The following is a 14348-nucleotide window of genomic DNA, read 5'->3' as shown; positions in this document are numbered from 1 at the left end:
ATCCCTGTATATAGCCCCATACACACACATCCCTGTATACAGCCCCATACACACACACACACACATCCCTGTATACAGCCCCATACACACATCCCTGTATATAGCCCCATACACACACATCCCTGTATACGGCTGTGGACAAGCTGAGCCTTTCTGCCTATTCTGAGCTGAGTGCTGGCAGACCCCGCCCCTTCCTGTCATGTGTACAGCCTAGTACCCTGAGGCCCCTCCCCATTCAGTGACATCACCAGGAAGCTCTCTATTGTAGACAGCACCAGCAGGATGAGAGTGAGCGGGTAAGTGACCCAGGAGGATGATGGGAGTTCCGCCTTATCCTTATATATGCTGGGGACTACAACTCCCATCATGCTGCGGGATAAACCCCTCAGTGACAGACAGGTCTATAATTCTGTATGATTAACCCCTTAGTGATTGAGGATAAGGATGGGATCCTCAGGTGATCAGCTGATCGTGTATGAGAGGTAGATGAGGTGTATAGGACATCAGGGTGTATGAGGGGCCGTGTCCTGGGATCCCCATCTGTCCGGCCTCTAACCCTGAGATCCATCTTATCACAGATGCTGCCCGGGCGGGGGGAGGGGGGGGGGAGTCCGTTACAGGCATTCCACGTCCGTGTTCAGTGCGGAACATGGAACGTGTGAATGCAGCCTTACACTGCAGGGCCTGGTGAATGGAAGGCTTGGCACCGACCGGAGGAAAACCAGCGTATCACTAGAGGTCATGGAGGATACGGACATTTCCATCTATCCCTTAGGGACCTATTACACAGGACAGTTATCGTATGAATTATCGTTATATTGTTCGAATTTAAACAATAATCGTTTAATGTAACGCAGCAACGATCAAACGGCCAACGAAAAATCGTTCATTTGGTTCTGACACCAAAATCATTATTAATCGTTCACTTTCATTCCACACCGTTCCGTCATTCCCTGGGACCAGATGGAGTAACCGACCGTAGTAACTACCGACTATCGTTCTGCGTAATATGGGGAACGATTTCAGGTTAGCAATAAATGATCTTGTTTGCTATTGTTAATGATTATAAATGGCTTCATTTAGTAGGACACTTGCATCGTATGACATCATCAGGAGCCCTGGTCTCCCACCTATGATGTAGGATGTTCTCCATCCTCCTTGCTTTCCCGCAGGTTCCTCAGACTCCGGACTCTCCCCGATATGCACCATCGTCCTTCTCATCCATGAGTCACCAGAGATGGATGAGGACAGGAACTTCATGGATGCACGGATAATGGAGCTCACTCTGGAGATCATTGACCTGATATCTGAGGAGGTGAGAACATCACTTCTATCTCTAGGGTTTTCCATGGACAGGGCTCAGCTCCACACGGGACGGTACAGGGCTCAGCTCCACACGGGACGGTACAGGGCTCAGCTCCACACGGGACGGTACAGGGCTCGGCTCTACACGGGACGGTACAGGGCTCAGCTCTACACGGGACTGTACAGGGCTCAGCTCCACACGGGACGGTACAGGGCTCAGCTCTACACGGGACGGTACAGGGCTCAGCTCTACACGGGACGGTACAGGGCTCAGCTCCACACGGGACGGTACAGGGCTCAGCTCTACACGGGACGGTACAGGGCTCAGCTCTACACGGGACGGGAAAGGGCTCAGCTCTACACGGGACGGTACAGGGCTCAGCTCTACACGGGACGGTACAGGTCTCAGCTCTACACGGGACGGTACAGGGCTCAGCTCTACATGTGACGGGAAAGGTCTCAGCTATACACAGGACGGTACAGGGCTCAGCTCTACACAAGACGGTACAGGGCTCAGCTCTACACGGGACGGTACAGGGCTCAGCTCTACACGGGACGGTACAGGGCTCAGCTCCACACGGGACGGGACAGGGCTCAGCTCCACACGGGACGGTACAGGGCTCAGCTCTACACGGGACGGGACAGGGCTCAGCTCTACACGGGACGGTACAGGGCTCAGCTCTACACGGGACGGGACAGGGCTCAGCTCTACATGTGACGGGAAAGGTCTCAGCTATACACAGGACGGTACAGGGCTCAGCTCTACACGGGACGGTACAGGGCTCGGCCATCTGCAGCAGCCCCATAGAGATGAATAGAGCGACACAGCGACAAAGCCCAACCACTGGGAGGGAAGACGGGAACTCTTGATCGGTGCCAAGTATTATTCAGGGGAAATTAGGCGAAATGGGTGGATCCTGACATATACATGTAGTGATCAGTGTCTCTCTCCATCCCCAGGATTACACCATAGTGAAACAGACATGGGGGGAGGGTGTGGCCTTCCCCCAGGAGTCAGGAGGGCGGAGCAGGGCCCGGGGCCCCATCACGGAGCCTCCATCACTGATACATGAGCAGAAGATCCTAGAACTCACCCACAGGATGACTGAGCTGCTGACTGGAGAGGTGACACTGGGGAATGCTGGGAGATGATAGAGTAATCCAGGAGGCAGCAGGCTGGGGGGGATGACTGTGTGATCATTGTGTGTGTCAGGTTCCTATAAGGTGTCAGGATGTGGCCGTCTATTTCTCCATGGAGGAGTGGGAGTATGTAGAAGGACACAAGGATCTGTACCAGGGGGAGCAGCCGCTCATGATGGAGGATCAGCCGCCCGGCCTCACCTCATCTAGGATGGACACCTCCACGGCTGCGAGGATACTGGCGCTCACCCTGGAGCTCATCCACCTGGTATCCGGAGAGGTGAGAGCTGCAGGTGACATCAGTCATAATAAAACAAGTCAGGGATTGTTAGGCCGCCCATACAGGAACATTCCTCCTCTCTCTCCTAATCCTCCCATACACCCAGATCACCCAAGAAAGTATCTATTCCGAAATGGAAAGCTGCTGGGAGATTTCTCCTATGGCGGCTTATCTCCCCAAGAACAAAAGTACCCAGAAAGTTGTAATCTAACTAGTGATGTCACAATACCAGAATTTTGAAACTCATTACCAATCCAATCGATACTTAAAAAAATAATAAAAAAAAAGACTTAAAAAACAAACAAAACACTATAGAAATATAATCCCCGCCCCCAGCTGTTATATATGAGACATTTTTAATCACTTTTTGAAATTTTTTCTGGGATGGGATTTCACAAAAAATCTGCAAATTAGGACTTGGCCTTTGGCGATTACACTGTTTACCGTGCAAGAGCAGGAATGTGATCATTTTATATTTCAGGGTATGCTGGGGGTAGTAGTTATGCACTGTTTCAGCTATGAGGGTTGCTGGGGGTAGTAGTTATGCACTGTTTCAGCTATGAGGGTTGCTGGGAGTAGTAGTTATGCACTGTTTCAGCTATGAGGGATGCTGGGGGTAGTAGTTATGCACTGTTTCAGCTATGAGGGATGCTGGGGGTAGTAGTTATGCACTGTTTCAGCTGTTGGGGTATAGCGAGATAGAAGGGAGGGAGGATAAAGAGCTGGGCAGAGGAGAGTAGAACCGTCAGGTTACAGCAGGGGCAGAGGATCCTGGACGGGGTGGGGGGGCACTATACAGTAAAGGATGAGGAGCTGGTGACCAATGTTCTGTAGCTGCTGGTTGTGGTCAGTGCCGGAGCCCTCTGTATATGTAATAATCAGCTTTTCTCTGGACACAGGATTACACCATAGTGAAGAAGACATGGGGGGAGGGTGTGGCCTTCCCCCAGGAGTCAGGAGGGCGGAGCAGGGCCCGGGGCCCCATCACGGAGCCTCCATCACTGATACATGAGCAGAAGATCCTAGAACTCACCCACAGGATGACTGAGCTGCTGACTGGAGAGGTGACACTGGGGAATGCTGGGAGATGATAGAGTAATCCAGGAGGCAGCAGGCTGGGGGGGATGACTGTGTGATCATTGTGTGTGTCAGGTTCCTATAAGGTGTCAGGATGTGGCCGTCTATTTCTCCATGGAGGAGTGGGAGTATGTAGAAGGACACAAGGATCTGTACCGGGGGGAGCAGCCGCTCATGATGGAGGATCAGCCGCCCGGCCCCACAGCACAAGGTAAGAGGAGACCTTCCTGATTCTAGAGAGCAGGGGGGAGGGGCCCCTACATCCTCCCATCCTCCCCCCATCCTCTTCCTCCCCCTCCCCCATCCTCCTCCTCCTCCCATCCTCCTCTTCCTCCTCCCCCCATCCTCCTCCCCCTCCCCCCATCCTCCTCCCCCTCCCCCCATCCTCCTCCTCCCATCCTCCTCCTCCCCCCATCCTCCTCCCATCTTCCTCCCATCCTCCTCTTCCTCCCGTCCTCCTCCCCCCCATCCTCATTCTCCTCCCATCCTCATTCTCCTCCCATCCTCCTCCTCCTCCCATCCTCCTCCCCTCCTCCTCCTCCCCTCCTCCTCCTCCTGAAGACATGGAGCAGTGTATAATGGATTGGCTTCCTGTGTATTCCCTACAGATGGAGGCAGTGACAGGAATCCACCAGAGAGATGTCCCCGTCCTCTGTATTCCCAGGACTGTCCAGAGGGAATTGTCCCAGCAGACAATCAGCAGGTAGATATATTATAGTTTTCTGTAACATTGCACATATACCTATAAGGGATCGGCTGACTCTCTAAGCTGGCGGCCCCTGATTACCCTCTGACACAGGATGTTGGGAAGTGGAACAGTGGACTCCATGTGGTGGTGATAAATCGGTTATGGTTATGACTGTACCAGATGTTTCCTGCTCGGACATCCACTTGGGGAGTGAGATTCAGTAGATGTGAAGCTCTGCAATGTAGACTGAAAGAGAGCACAATGCCAGTCAGCTGCCTCTAAGGCTACGAGGACACTCGTCTATTGAGAGGCTATGGAGAGTGTCTTAGTCGATATATACTGAGTACTCTACGAGCGCAGATATTTCATCAGTTTCCGATCATTTCGCTATGATGCTGTGTAAAATACTTGGGGAATGTTGGTCCCGTCGGAGCCGCCTTCATCATCTTCTTCTCTTATGGCTATTTGGTTCATGTCGGGATAAGCTGTGCTTCCAGTGTCAGGATAAGCTGTGCTTCCAGTGTCGGGATAAGCTGTGCTTCCAGTGTCCGGATAAGCTGTGCTTCCAGTGTCGGGATAAGCTATGCTTCCAGTGTCGGGATAAGCTATGCTTCCAGTGTCGGGATAAGCTGTGCTTCCAGTATCTGGATAAGCTGTGCTTCCAGTGTCGGGATAAGCTGTGCTTCCAGTATCCGGATAAGCTGTGCTTCCATTGTCGGGATAAGCTGTGCTTCCAGTGTCGGGATAAGCTGTGCTTCCAGTATCTGGATAAGCTGTGCTTCCAGTGTCGGGATAAGCTGTGCTTCCAGTGTCGGGATAAGCTGTGCTTCCAGTGTCCGGATAAGCTATGCTTCCAGTGTCGGGATAAGCTGTGCTTCCAGTGTCGGGATAAGCTGTGCTTCCAGTGTCCGGATAAGCTGTGCTTCCAGTGTCGGGATAAGCTGTGCTTCCAGTATCTGGATAAGCTGTGCTTCCAGTGTCTGGATAAGCTGTGCTGCCAGTATCTGGATAAGCTGTGCTTCCAGTGTCGGGATAAGCTGTGCTTCCAGTGTCGGGATAAGCTGTGCTTCCAGTGTCGGGATAAGCTGTGCTTCCAGTGTCCGGATAAGCTGTGCTTCCAGTGTCGGGATAAGCTGTGCTTCCAGTATCTGGATAAGCTGTGCTTCCAGTGTCGGGATAAGCTGTGCTTCCAGTGTCGGGATAAGCTGTGCTTCCATTGTCGGGATAAGCTGTGCTTCCAGTGTCCGGATAAGCTGTGCTTCCAGTGTCCGGATAAGCTGTGCTTCCAGTGTCCGGATAAGCTGTGCTTCCAGTGTCCGGATAAGCTGTGCTTCCAGTGTCCGGATAAGCTGTGCTTCCAGTGTCGGGATAAGCTATGCTTCCAGTGTCGGGATAAGCTATGCTTCCAGTGTCGGGATAAGCTGTGCTTCCAGTATCTGGATAAGCTGTGCTTCCAGTGTCGGGATAAGCTGTGCTTCCAGTATCCGGATAAGCTGTGCTTCCAGTGTCTGGATAAGCTGTGCTTCCAGTATCTGGATAAGCTGTGCTTCCAGTGTCGGGATAAGCTGTGCTTCCAGTGTCGGGATAAGCTGTGCTTCCAGTGTCGGGATAAGCTGTGCTTCCAGTGTCGGGATAAGCTGTGCTTCCAGTGTCGGGATAAGCTGTGCTTCCAGTATCCGGATAAGCTGTGCTTCCAGTGTCCGGATAAGCTGTGCTTCCATTGTCCGGATAAGCTGTGCTTCCAGTGTCGGGATAAGCTGTGCTTCCAGTGTCGGTATAAGCTGTGCTTCCAGTGTCGGGATAAGCTGTGCTTCCAGTGTCGGGATAAGCTGTGCTTACATTGTCGGGATAAGCTGTGCTTCCAGTGTCCGGATAAGCTGTGCTTCCAGTGTCGGGATAAGCTGTGCTTCCAGTGTCCGGATAAGCTGTGCTTCCAGTGTCCGGATAAGCTGTGCTTTCAGTATCTGGATAAGCTGTGCTTCCAGTGTCGGGATAAGCTATGCTTCCAGTATCTGGATAAGCTGTGCTTTCAGTGTCCGGATAAGCTATGCTTCCAGTGTCCGGATAAGCTATGCTTCTACTGTCGGGATAAGCTGTGCTTCCAGTGTCCGGATAAGCTATGCTTCCAGTATCTGGATAAGCTGTGCTTTCAGTGTCCGGATAAGCTATGCTTCTACTGTCGGGATAAGCTGTGCTTCCAGTGTCCGGATAAGCTGTGCTTTCAGTGTCGGGATAAGCTGTGCTTCCAGTGTCCGGATAAGCTGTGCTTCCAGTGTCCGGATAAGCTATGCTTCTACTGTCGGGATAAGCTATGCTTCCAGTGTCGGGATAAGCTATGCTTCTACTGTCGGGATAAGCTATGCTTCCAGTGTCCGGATAAGCTGTGCTTCCAGTGTCGGGATAAGCTATGCTTCCAATTTCTTTTTCTCATGTTGTTCTTGTGGGATTTCTTACAGGAACGTGATGGTGGAGGGTGGAGAGGACTCGATACACCCGCATCGGTATCGGTGAATGGTGAGAGCCTTTCATTACTCTTGTGTCTTCTTCTGGGTTCTTCCTCCTTTCCAGTGGAGGCGATGGATATCACATAGATCTCTGCTGACCGTTCACTGAAGACCTCAGTTAGGGTCCTATTACAGGGGCCGATGGGGGCCCCATAATAACTGTAAATAAGCACCGATCTGCTATTATCCAAGACAGTCGTAGACCAATGCGTTTCAAGCAGAACAACTTTACACAACTCTTTGCAGCAATATCTGTCAATTACCTACAGTAATAGTGAGGTGGTCCTATCGTAATAGTAATAGTGAGGTGGTCCTATCGTAATAGTAATAGTGAGGTGGTCCTATCGCAATAGTAATAGTGAGGTGGTCCTATCGTAATAGTAATAGTGAGGTGGTCCTATCGTAATAGTAATAGTGAGGTGGTCCTATCGTAATAGTAATAGTGAGGTGGTCCTATCGCAATAGTAATAGTGAGGTGGTCCTATCGTAATAGTAATAGTGAGGTGGTCCTATCGCAATAGTAATAGTGAGGTGGTCCTATAGTAATAGTGAGGTGGTCCTATTGTAATAGTAATAGTGAGGTGGTCCTATTGTAATAGTCAGCTGGTCCTATTGTAATAGTAATAGTGAGGTGGTCCTATTGTAATAGTAATAGTGAGGTGGTCCTATCGTAATAGTGAGGTGGTCCTATCGTAATAGTAATAGTGAGGTGGTCCTATTGTAATAGTAATAGTGAGGTGGTCCTATTGTAATAGTAATAGTGAGGTGGTCCTATTGTAATAGTAATAGTGAGGTGGTCCTATTGTAATAGTAATAGTCAGCTGGTCCTATCGTAATAGTAATAGTGAGGTGGTCCTATTGTAATAGTAATAGTGAGGTGGTCCTATCGTAATAGTAATAGTGAGGTGGTCCTATCGTAATAGTAATAGTGAGCTGGTTGTCAGGAACCGGTGACACCAGACACACAGAGACAGTGCACCCTAAGCTCAGCCCCGCCCACTGACTCTACCTACTTGCCCCCCTAGGCTAAACCCTAGGGCAGCAACTGGGCGGCGGTCCCTGTACTGGCTTGGTGGGACACAAAGACAAGACAGACAGACAAAACACAATAAAGAATGGTCGACAGTCCGGGTCAAACAATCGGGCAGCGCAGTACAAAAACACAATCCAACAAGCAAGGTCAATAAACAGGCAATATGGTCAGGGGCAGCAGCAAGCAGGGATAGTCAGAATACAAGGCAAAAATAGTCAGAATAAACAGAGAACTAAACAGAGGCAGAAGCAGGCAGAGACAAGCTCAATATGAGGCAGTGAGAGGCAGGCTGGCAGACACTATATAGGAGACCAGAGGTCCAGTGCAGGAGCTGATTGGACCAGACCCCTAATCTCCTCAGAACACCTGGGGCAAGAGCAACCTGACCAGACAAGCTAACCAGCATCAGAGTTAACTCCGAAATGGCCAGGAGTATCTCAGGCGGGTGTGGCTGAACAAACACAGAAGGAAATAGGCCAGTGTTCAGACAAGGCCCAGGACACCGCACAAACATACAAAAACACTGAATATCAGCGCCATTTCAAGCGCGCAGCACGAGCCAAGGGGCGCACGGCGTTCCGCACAGGCACATTCATGACACTGGTCCTATCGTAATAGTAATAGTGAGGTGGTCCTATCGTCATAGTAATAGTGAGGTGGTCCTATCGCAATAGTAATAGTGAGGTGGTCCTATCGGCAGTAACATTTATAGATGATCACACAGACAGCAATGAAGGGACTCATCTTTATTTACAGCTCCAGGGCTGTCAGTGGCCAAAGTTTCGGAGGAACTTGCCCAGATAAAGTTGAATAAGGTGATACGTCCAGACGGAGTCCACACCAGGGTTCTTAAAGAACTCTAATCAGTGATTGCTGCCCCCCTGATGCATCAGTTCCCCTGACTGGAGAATAGCCAATGTTGTATCATCCACAAATAGGGTAGCAGAGCAGAGGCAGGTGACTACAGGCCAGTTAGACTGACATCTGTAGTAGTAAAATTGGGAATGCTTATATTGGGGTATACTTATTTTTGGTCTAATTCAGAATGTAGCGGGGCCAAACGAGTGTTATAGCTGGTTGATCAGGAGTGAGGTGCGCGGAGCTCGGGAGAGTTAGAGTCCTATTAGACAAAATCAATTATTGGTTCTACCAATTAACGATTGCAAACACTTTTAACTATGTTGTTTGACCGTTGCCCGTATACACGCAGAAAGATTACCCCTCAAACAATATACAATAATCTTTCCGTGTAATAGGACGTAAAAGTATAGTGTTGGAATAGTCTGAGTCTTTGTGCTATACGTACATGTCTTTCTCCTTACATAGACGCTATAGGATATGAATGACTTATTGTTTCTTATTGCAGGTGAAGGCCGGACGAGAGGCTCCCATCTCCGTTTATTTCCCTATAATCAACTACAAGATCACAAATCCGAAAAAGGAAGTGAACGTAGACTTGGGAAATGTTTTTCATGTTCTGAATGTGGGAAACAATTTAAAAAGAAATCTCGTCTTTTCATGCACAAGAGAACACACACAGACGAAAGGCCGTTCTCGTGTTCAGAATGTGGAAAAGCTTTTACTTGGAAATCGGCTCTTATCGGGCATCAAGCAGTTCACACAGGAGAAAAACCATTTACATGTTCAGAGTGTGGGAAGTCGTTCACTAGGAAAACACATCTCGTTGGACATCAGAGAATTCACACGGGAGAGAAGCCATATTCGTGTTCAGAATGTGGGAAATGCTTTATGCGTAAAGACTGTCTGGAGAATCATCAGAGAATTCACACAGGAGAGAAGCCGTTTTTATGCACAGAATGTGGTAAATGTTTTACCCATAAATCAAATCTTGGTGAACATCTGAGAACTCACACAGGGAAGAAGCCGTATGCATGTTTGGAATGTGGGAAATGCTTTATGCGTAAAGATTCCCTTGTGGAACATCTAAGAATTCACACAGAGGAGAAACTTTTTTTGTGTCCTGAAAATGGGGACTGTTTAAGTCCGGAATCGATTCCTAACGGACAACAAAGAATTCACACGGAAGAGAAACCGTTTTCATGTTCAGAATGTGGGAAATGCTTTAAAAAGAAATATAGTCTTTCCATGCACAAGAGAATTCACATAGATGAACGGCCATTTTCATGTCCAGAATGTGGGAAATCTTTCACGAGGAAATCCCATCTTATTGGACATCAGAGAACTCACACAGGAGATAAACCGTTTTCATGCCAGGAATGTGGGAAGTGGTTTAAACTTAAACATCATCTCGAGAGACATCAAGTTATTCACACAGGAGAGAAGCCGTTCTCATGTTCTGAATGTGGGAAATGTTTTACTCAGAAATCAGATGTTGTAAAACATCGGCGAATCCACACAGGAGATAAACCATTTCACACAATAGATAAACCATTTTCATGTCCTGACTGTGGGAAATGTTTTAGTCATAAGATAAGTCTTATGCAACATCTAAGAAGTCACACAGGGGAGAAGCCATTTTCATGCTCAGAATGTGGCAAATGTTTTACCAGGAAATCACATCTTGTTGACCATCAAAGAGTCCACACAGGAGATAACCCTCTGTCAGAGATACATCAGGGAATTCACATGGACAAGAAGCCATTTTTATGTTCAGAATGTGGGAAATGTTTTATTCGGAAATCTGCTCTAGTTAGACACCAGAGGATTCATTCGGGCGAGAGGCCATTTTCTTGTTCAGAGTGTGGAAAATGTTTTAGTCAGAAATCAAGTCTTATTGAACATCTGAAAACTCACACAGGAGAGAAGCCATTTTCATGTTCAGAATGTGGGAGATGTTTTAGTCAGAAACTGGGTCTTATACAACACCTGAGAATTCACACTGGAGAGAAACCATTTCCGTGTCCTGAATGTGAGAAGTGTTTCAGTCAGAAATCGGGTCTTGTTAAACACCAGAGAACTCACTCAGGGGAGAAGCCATTTTGATGTTGACATTTTGGATGGTCCGTGTTTTTATTCCTCCTGACGTCACTTTGAGGGATTTACCAGAGACAAAATGGACGAATCCAAATTTGTTTTGACTTTGGGAATAGAATTTGTCCCGTCTCCTCTCTACCTGAGATAAATGTAAATGAAATGTCTGACTACAATACAGAAAGCCAGGAGCATGGAACAGAGTATAGTGTATATGGTGTGTATGATGTGTAGAGTGTATATGGTGTGTATGATGTGTAGAGTGTATAGTGTGTATGATGTGTATATGATGTGTATGATGTGTATAGTGTATATGATGTGTATATGGTGTGTATGATGTGTATATGGTGTGTATGATGTGTAGAGTGTATATGGTGTGTATGATGTGAAGAGTGTGTATGATGTATATGGTGTTTGATGTGTATAGTGTATATGGTGTGTATGATGTGTAGAGTGTATAGTGTGTATGATGTGTATAGTGTATATGATGTGTATAGTGTATATGGTGTGTATGATGTGAAGAGTGTATATGATGTGTATAGTGTATATGGTGTTTGATGTGTATAGTGTATAGTGTGTATGATGTGTATATGGTGTGTATGATGTGTATAGTGTATATGGTGTGTATGATGTGTAGAGTATATAGTGTGTATGATGTGTATAGTGTATATGGTGTGTATGATGTGAAGAGTGTATATGATGTGTATGATGTGTATAGTGTGTATGATGTGTAGAGTGTATATGGTGTTTGATGTGTATAGTGTATATGGTGTGTATGATGTGAAGAGTGTATATGATGTGTATAGTGTATATGGTGTGTATGATGTGAAGAGTGAATATGATGTGTATAGTGTGTATGATGTGTATAGTGTATATGGTGTTTGATGTGTAGAGTGTATATGGTGTGTATGATGTGTAGAGTGTATAGTGTGTATGATGTGTATAGTGTATATGATGTGTATAGTGTATATGGTGTGTATGATGTGAAGAGTGTATATGATGTGTATAGTGTATATGGTGTTTGATGTGTATAGTGTATAGTGTGTATGATGTGTATATGGTGTGTATGATGTGTATAGTGTATATGGTGTGTATGATGTGTAGAGTATATAGTGTGTATGATGTGTATAGTGTATATGGTGTGTATGATGTGAAGAGTGTATATGATGTGTATGATGTGTATAGTGTGTATGATGTGTAGAGTGTATATGGTGTATGATGTGTATAGTGTATATGGTGTATATGGTGTGTATGATGTGAAGAGTGTATATGATGTGTATAGTGTATATGGTGTGTATGATGTGAAGAGTGAATATGATGTGTATAGTGTGTATGATGTGTATAGTGTATATGGTGTTTGATGTGTAGAGTGTATATGGTGTGTATGATGTGAAGAGTGAATATGATGTGTATGATGTGTACCGTGTATGATGTGTATAGTGTATAGGGTGTGTATGATGTGTAGGGTGTGTATGATGTGTAGAGTGTATATGGTGTGTATGATGTGAAGAGTGAATATGATGTGTATGATGTGTACCGTGTATGATGTGTATAGTGTATAGGGTGTGTATGATGTGTAGGGTGTGTATGATGTGTATAGTGTATAGGGTGTGTATGATGTGTATAGTGTATAGGGTGTGTATGATGTGTAGAGTGTATATGGTTTGTATGATGTGAAGAGTGTATATGATGTGTAGGGTGTGTATGATGTGTATAGTGTATAGGGTGTGTATGATGTGTATAGTGTATATGATGTGTATAGTGTGTATGATGTGTATAGTGTATAGGGTGTGTATGATGTGTATAGTGTATATGATGTGTATAGTGTGTATGATGTGTAGAGTGTATATGGTGTGTATGATGTGTACCGTGTATGATGTGTATAGTGTATAGGGTGTGTATGATGTGTAGAGTGTATATGGTGTGTATGATGTGAAGAGTGTATATGATGTGAAGAGTGTATATGGTGTATATGATGTGTAGGGTGTGTATGATGTGTATATGGTTTGTATGATGTCTATAGTGTATATGGTTTGTATGATGTGAAGAGTGTATATGATGTGTAGGGTGTGTATGATGTGTATAGTGTATAGGGTGTGTATGATGTGTAGAGTGTGTATGGTGTGTATATGATGTGTATAGTGTGTATGATGTGTATAGTGTGTGTGTGTGTGTATGATGTGTAGAGTATATAGTGTGTATGATGTGTATAGTGTATATGGTGTGTATGATGTGTATAGTGTATATGATGTGTATAGTGTGTATGATGTGTATAGTGTGTGTGTGTATGATATGTAGAGTATATAGTGTGTATGACGTGTATAGTGTATATGGTGTGTAGTGTGTGTGTGTGTGTGTGTATCTGGCAGGATGTGATGGTATAATAGCAGCTATTCCAGGATATGCTGCAAATATTATTTCTGGGAACTCAACTGTACTTAAAGGGAATTAGATAGAATATGGGAACCATGTGAGTAAGCGGACAGTAACTTCAGCATCATGTGACCCCGATCACTCAGTATAAGATGCATGCAGCCCTTGGATTACGAGCATAATTGGCGAGTGTAATCCAAATCCACTCTCATACCAAAGCAAATGTTCCCATAAGAAATCACTGATCTGCAGACAATTGGTTCCACACCCCAAATATACTGATTATTATTCTGAATAACATGTAGAGGAGATGAAACCATAAGAAGTAGCAGAATCTGGGATATTACAAGTTACTGTACAGTATAGCAGCATGTGGTATATAATGTATAGTAACTGTATAACCCTGATAACACAGCAGCTGGATATGTGATATATAAGTTACTGTACAGTATAGCAGCATGTGGTATATAATGTATAGTAACTGTATAACCCTGATAACACAGCAGCAGCTGGATATGTGATATATAAGTTACTGTACAGTATAGCAGCATGTGGTGTATAATGTATAGTAACTGTATAACCCTGATAACACAGCAGCTGGATATGTGATATATAAGTAACTGTACAGTATAGCAGCATGCGGTGTATAATGTATAGTAACTGTATAACCCTGATAACACAGCAGCAGCTGGATATGTGATATATAAGTTACTGTACAGTATAGCAATCAGCATGTGGTATATAATGTATAGTAACTGTATAATCCTGATAACACAGCAGCAGCTGGATATGTGATATATAAGTTACTGTACAGTATAGCAGCATGTGGTATATAATGTATAGTAACTGTATAACCCTGATAACACAGCAGCAGCTGGATATGTGATATATAAGTTACTGTACAGTATAGCAGCATGTGGTGTATAATGTATAGTAACTGTATAACCCTGATAACACAGCAGCTGGATATGTGATATATAAGTAACTGTACAGTAT

General features: G+C 45.7%; 1 protein-coding gene across 3 annotated transcripts; it reads left to right on the top strand.

Annotated features, from left to right (window-relative positions):
• The first annotated feature begins 223 nt into the window (after positions 1-223).
• LOC138797142 (zinc finger protein 665-like) lies at positions 224-11178 on the top strand. Of its 3 annotated transcripts, XM_069976940.1 has the most exons (10): positions 259-296; positions 964-1026; positions 1173-1315; positions 2266-2430; positions 2519-2725; positions 3625-3789; positions 3878-4013; positions 4411-4505; positions 6947-7004; positions 9394-11178. In XM_069976940.1, exons 3-10 carry the CDS (start codon positions 1238-1240, stop codon positions 10989-10991), a joined length of 2502 nt encoding a protein of 833 aa, XP_069833041.1. In that variant the 5' UTR covers positions 259-296; positions 964-1026; positions 1173-1237; the 3' UTR covers positions 10992-11178. The 3 variants fall into 3 exon arrangements, with proteins under 3 accessions (XP_069833040.1, XP_069833042.1, XP_069833041.1); XM_069976939.1 differs by lacking the exon at positions 964-1026 and having other exon boundaries at positions 224-296; XM_069976941.1 differs by lacking the exons at positions 964-1026; positions 2266-2430; positions 2519-2725 and having other exon boundaries at positions 224-296.
• The last annotated feature ends 3170 nt before the right edge of the window (positions 11179-14348 follow it).

This window comes from Dendropsophus ebraccatus, chromosome 7 (genome assembly GCF_027789765.1).
Source record: "Dendropsophus ebraccatus isolate aDenEbr1 chromosome 7, aDenEbr1.pat, whole genome shotgun sequence".
In the NCBI taxonomy this organism is placed as follows: Eukaryota; Metazoa; Chordata; class Amphibia; order Anura; family Hylidae; genus Dendropsophus; species Dendropsophus ebraccatus.
The sequence above is the reverse complement of the archived record's forward strand: the minus strand, read 5'-3'. Positions and strand labels throughout refer to the sequence as shown.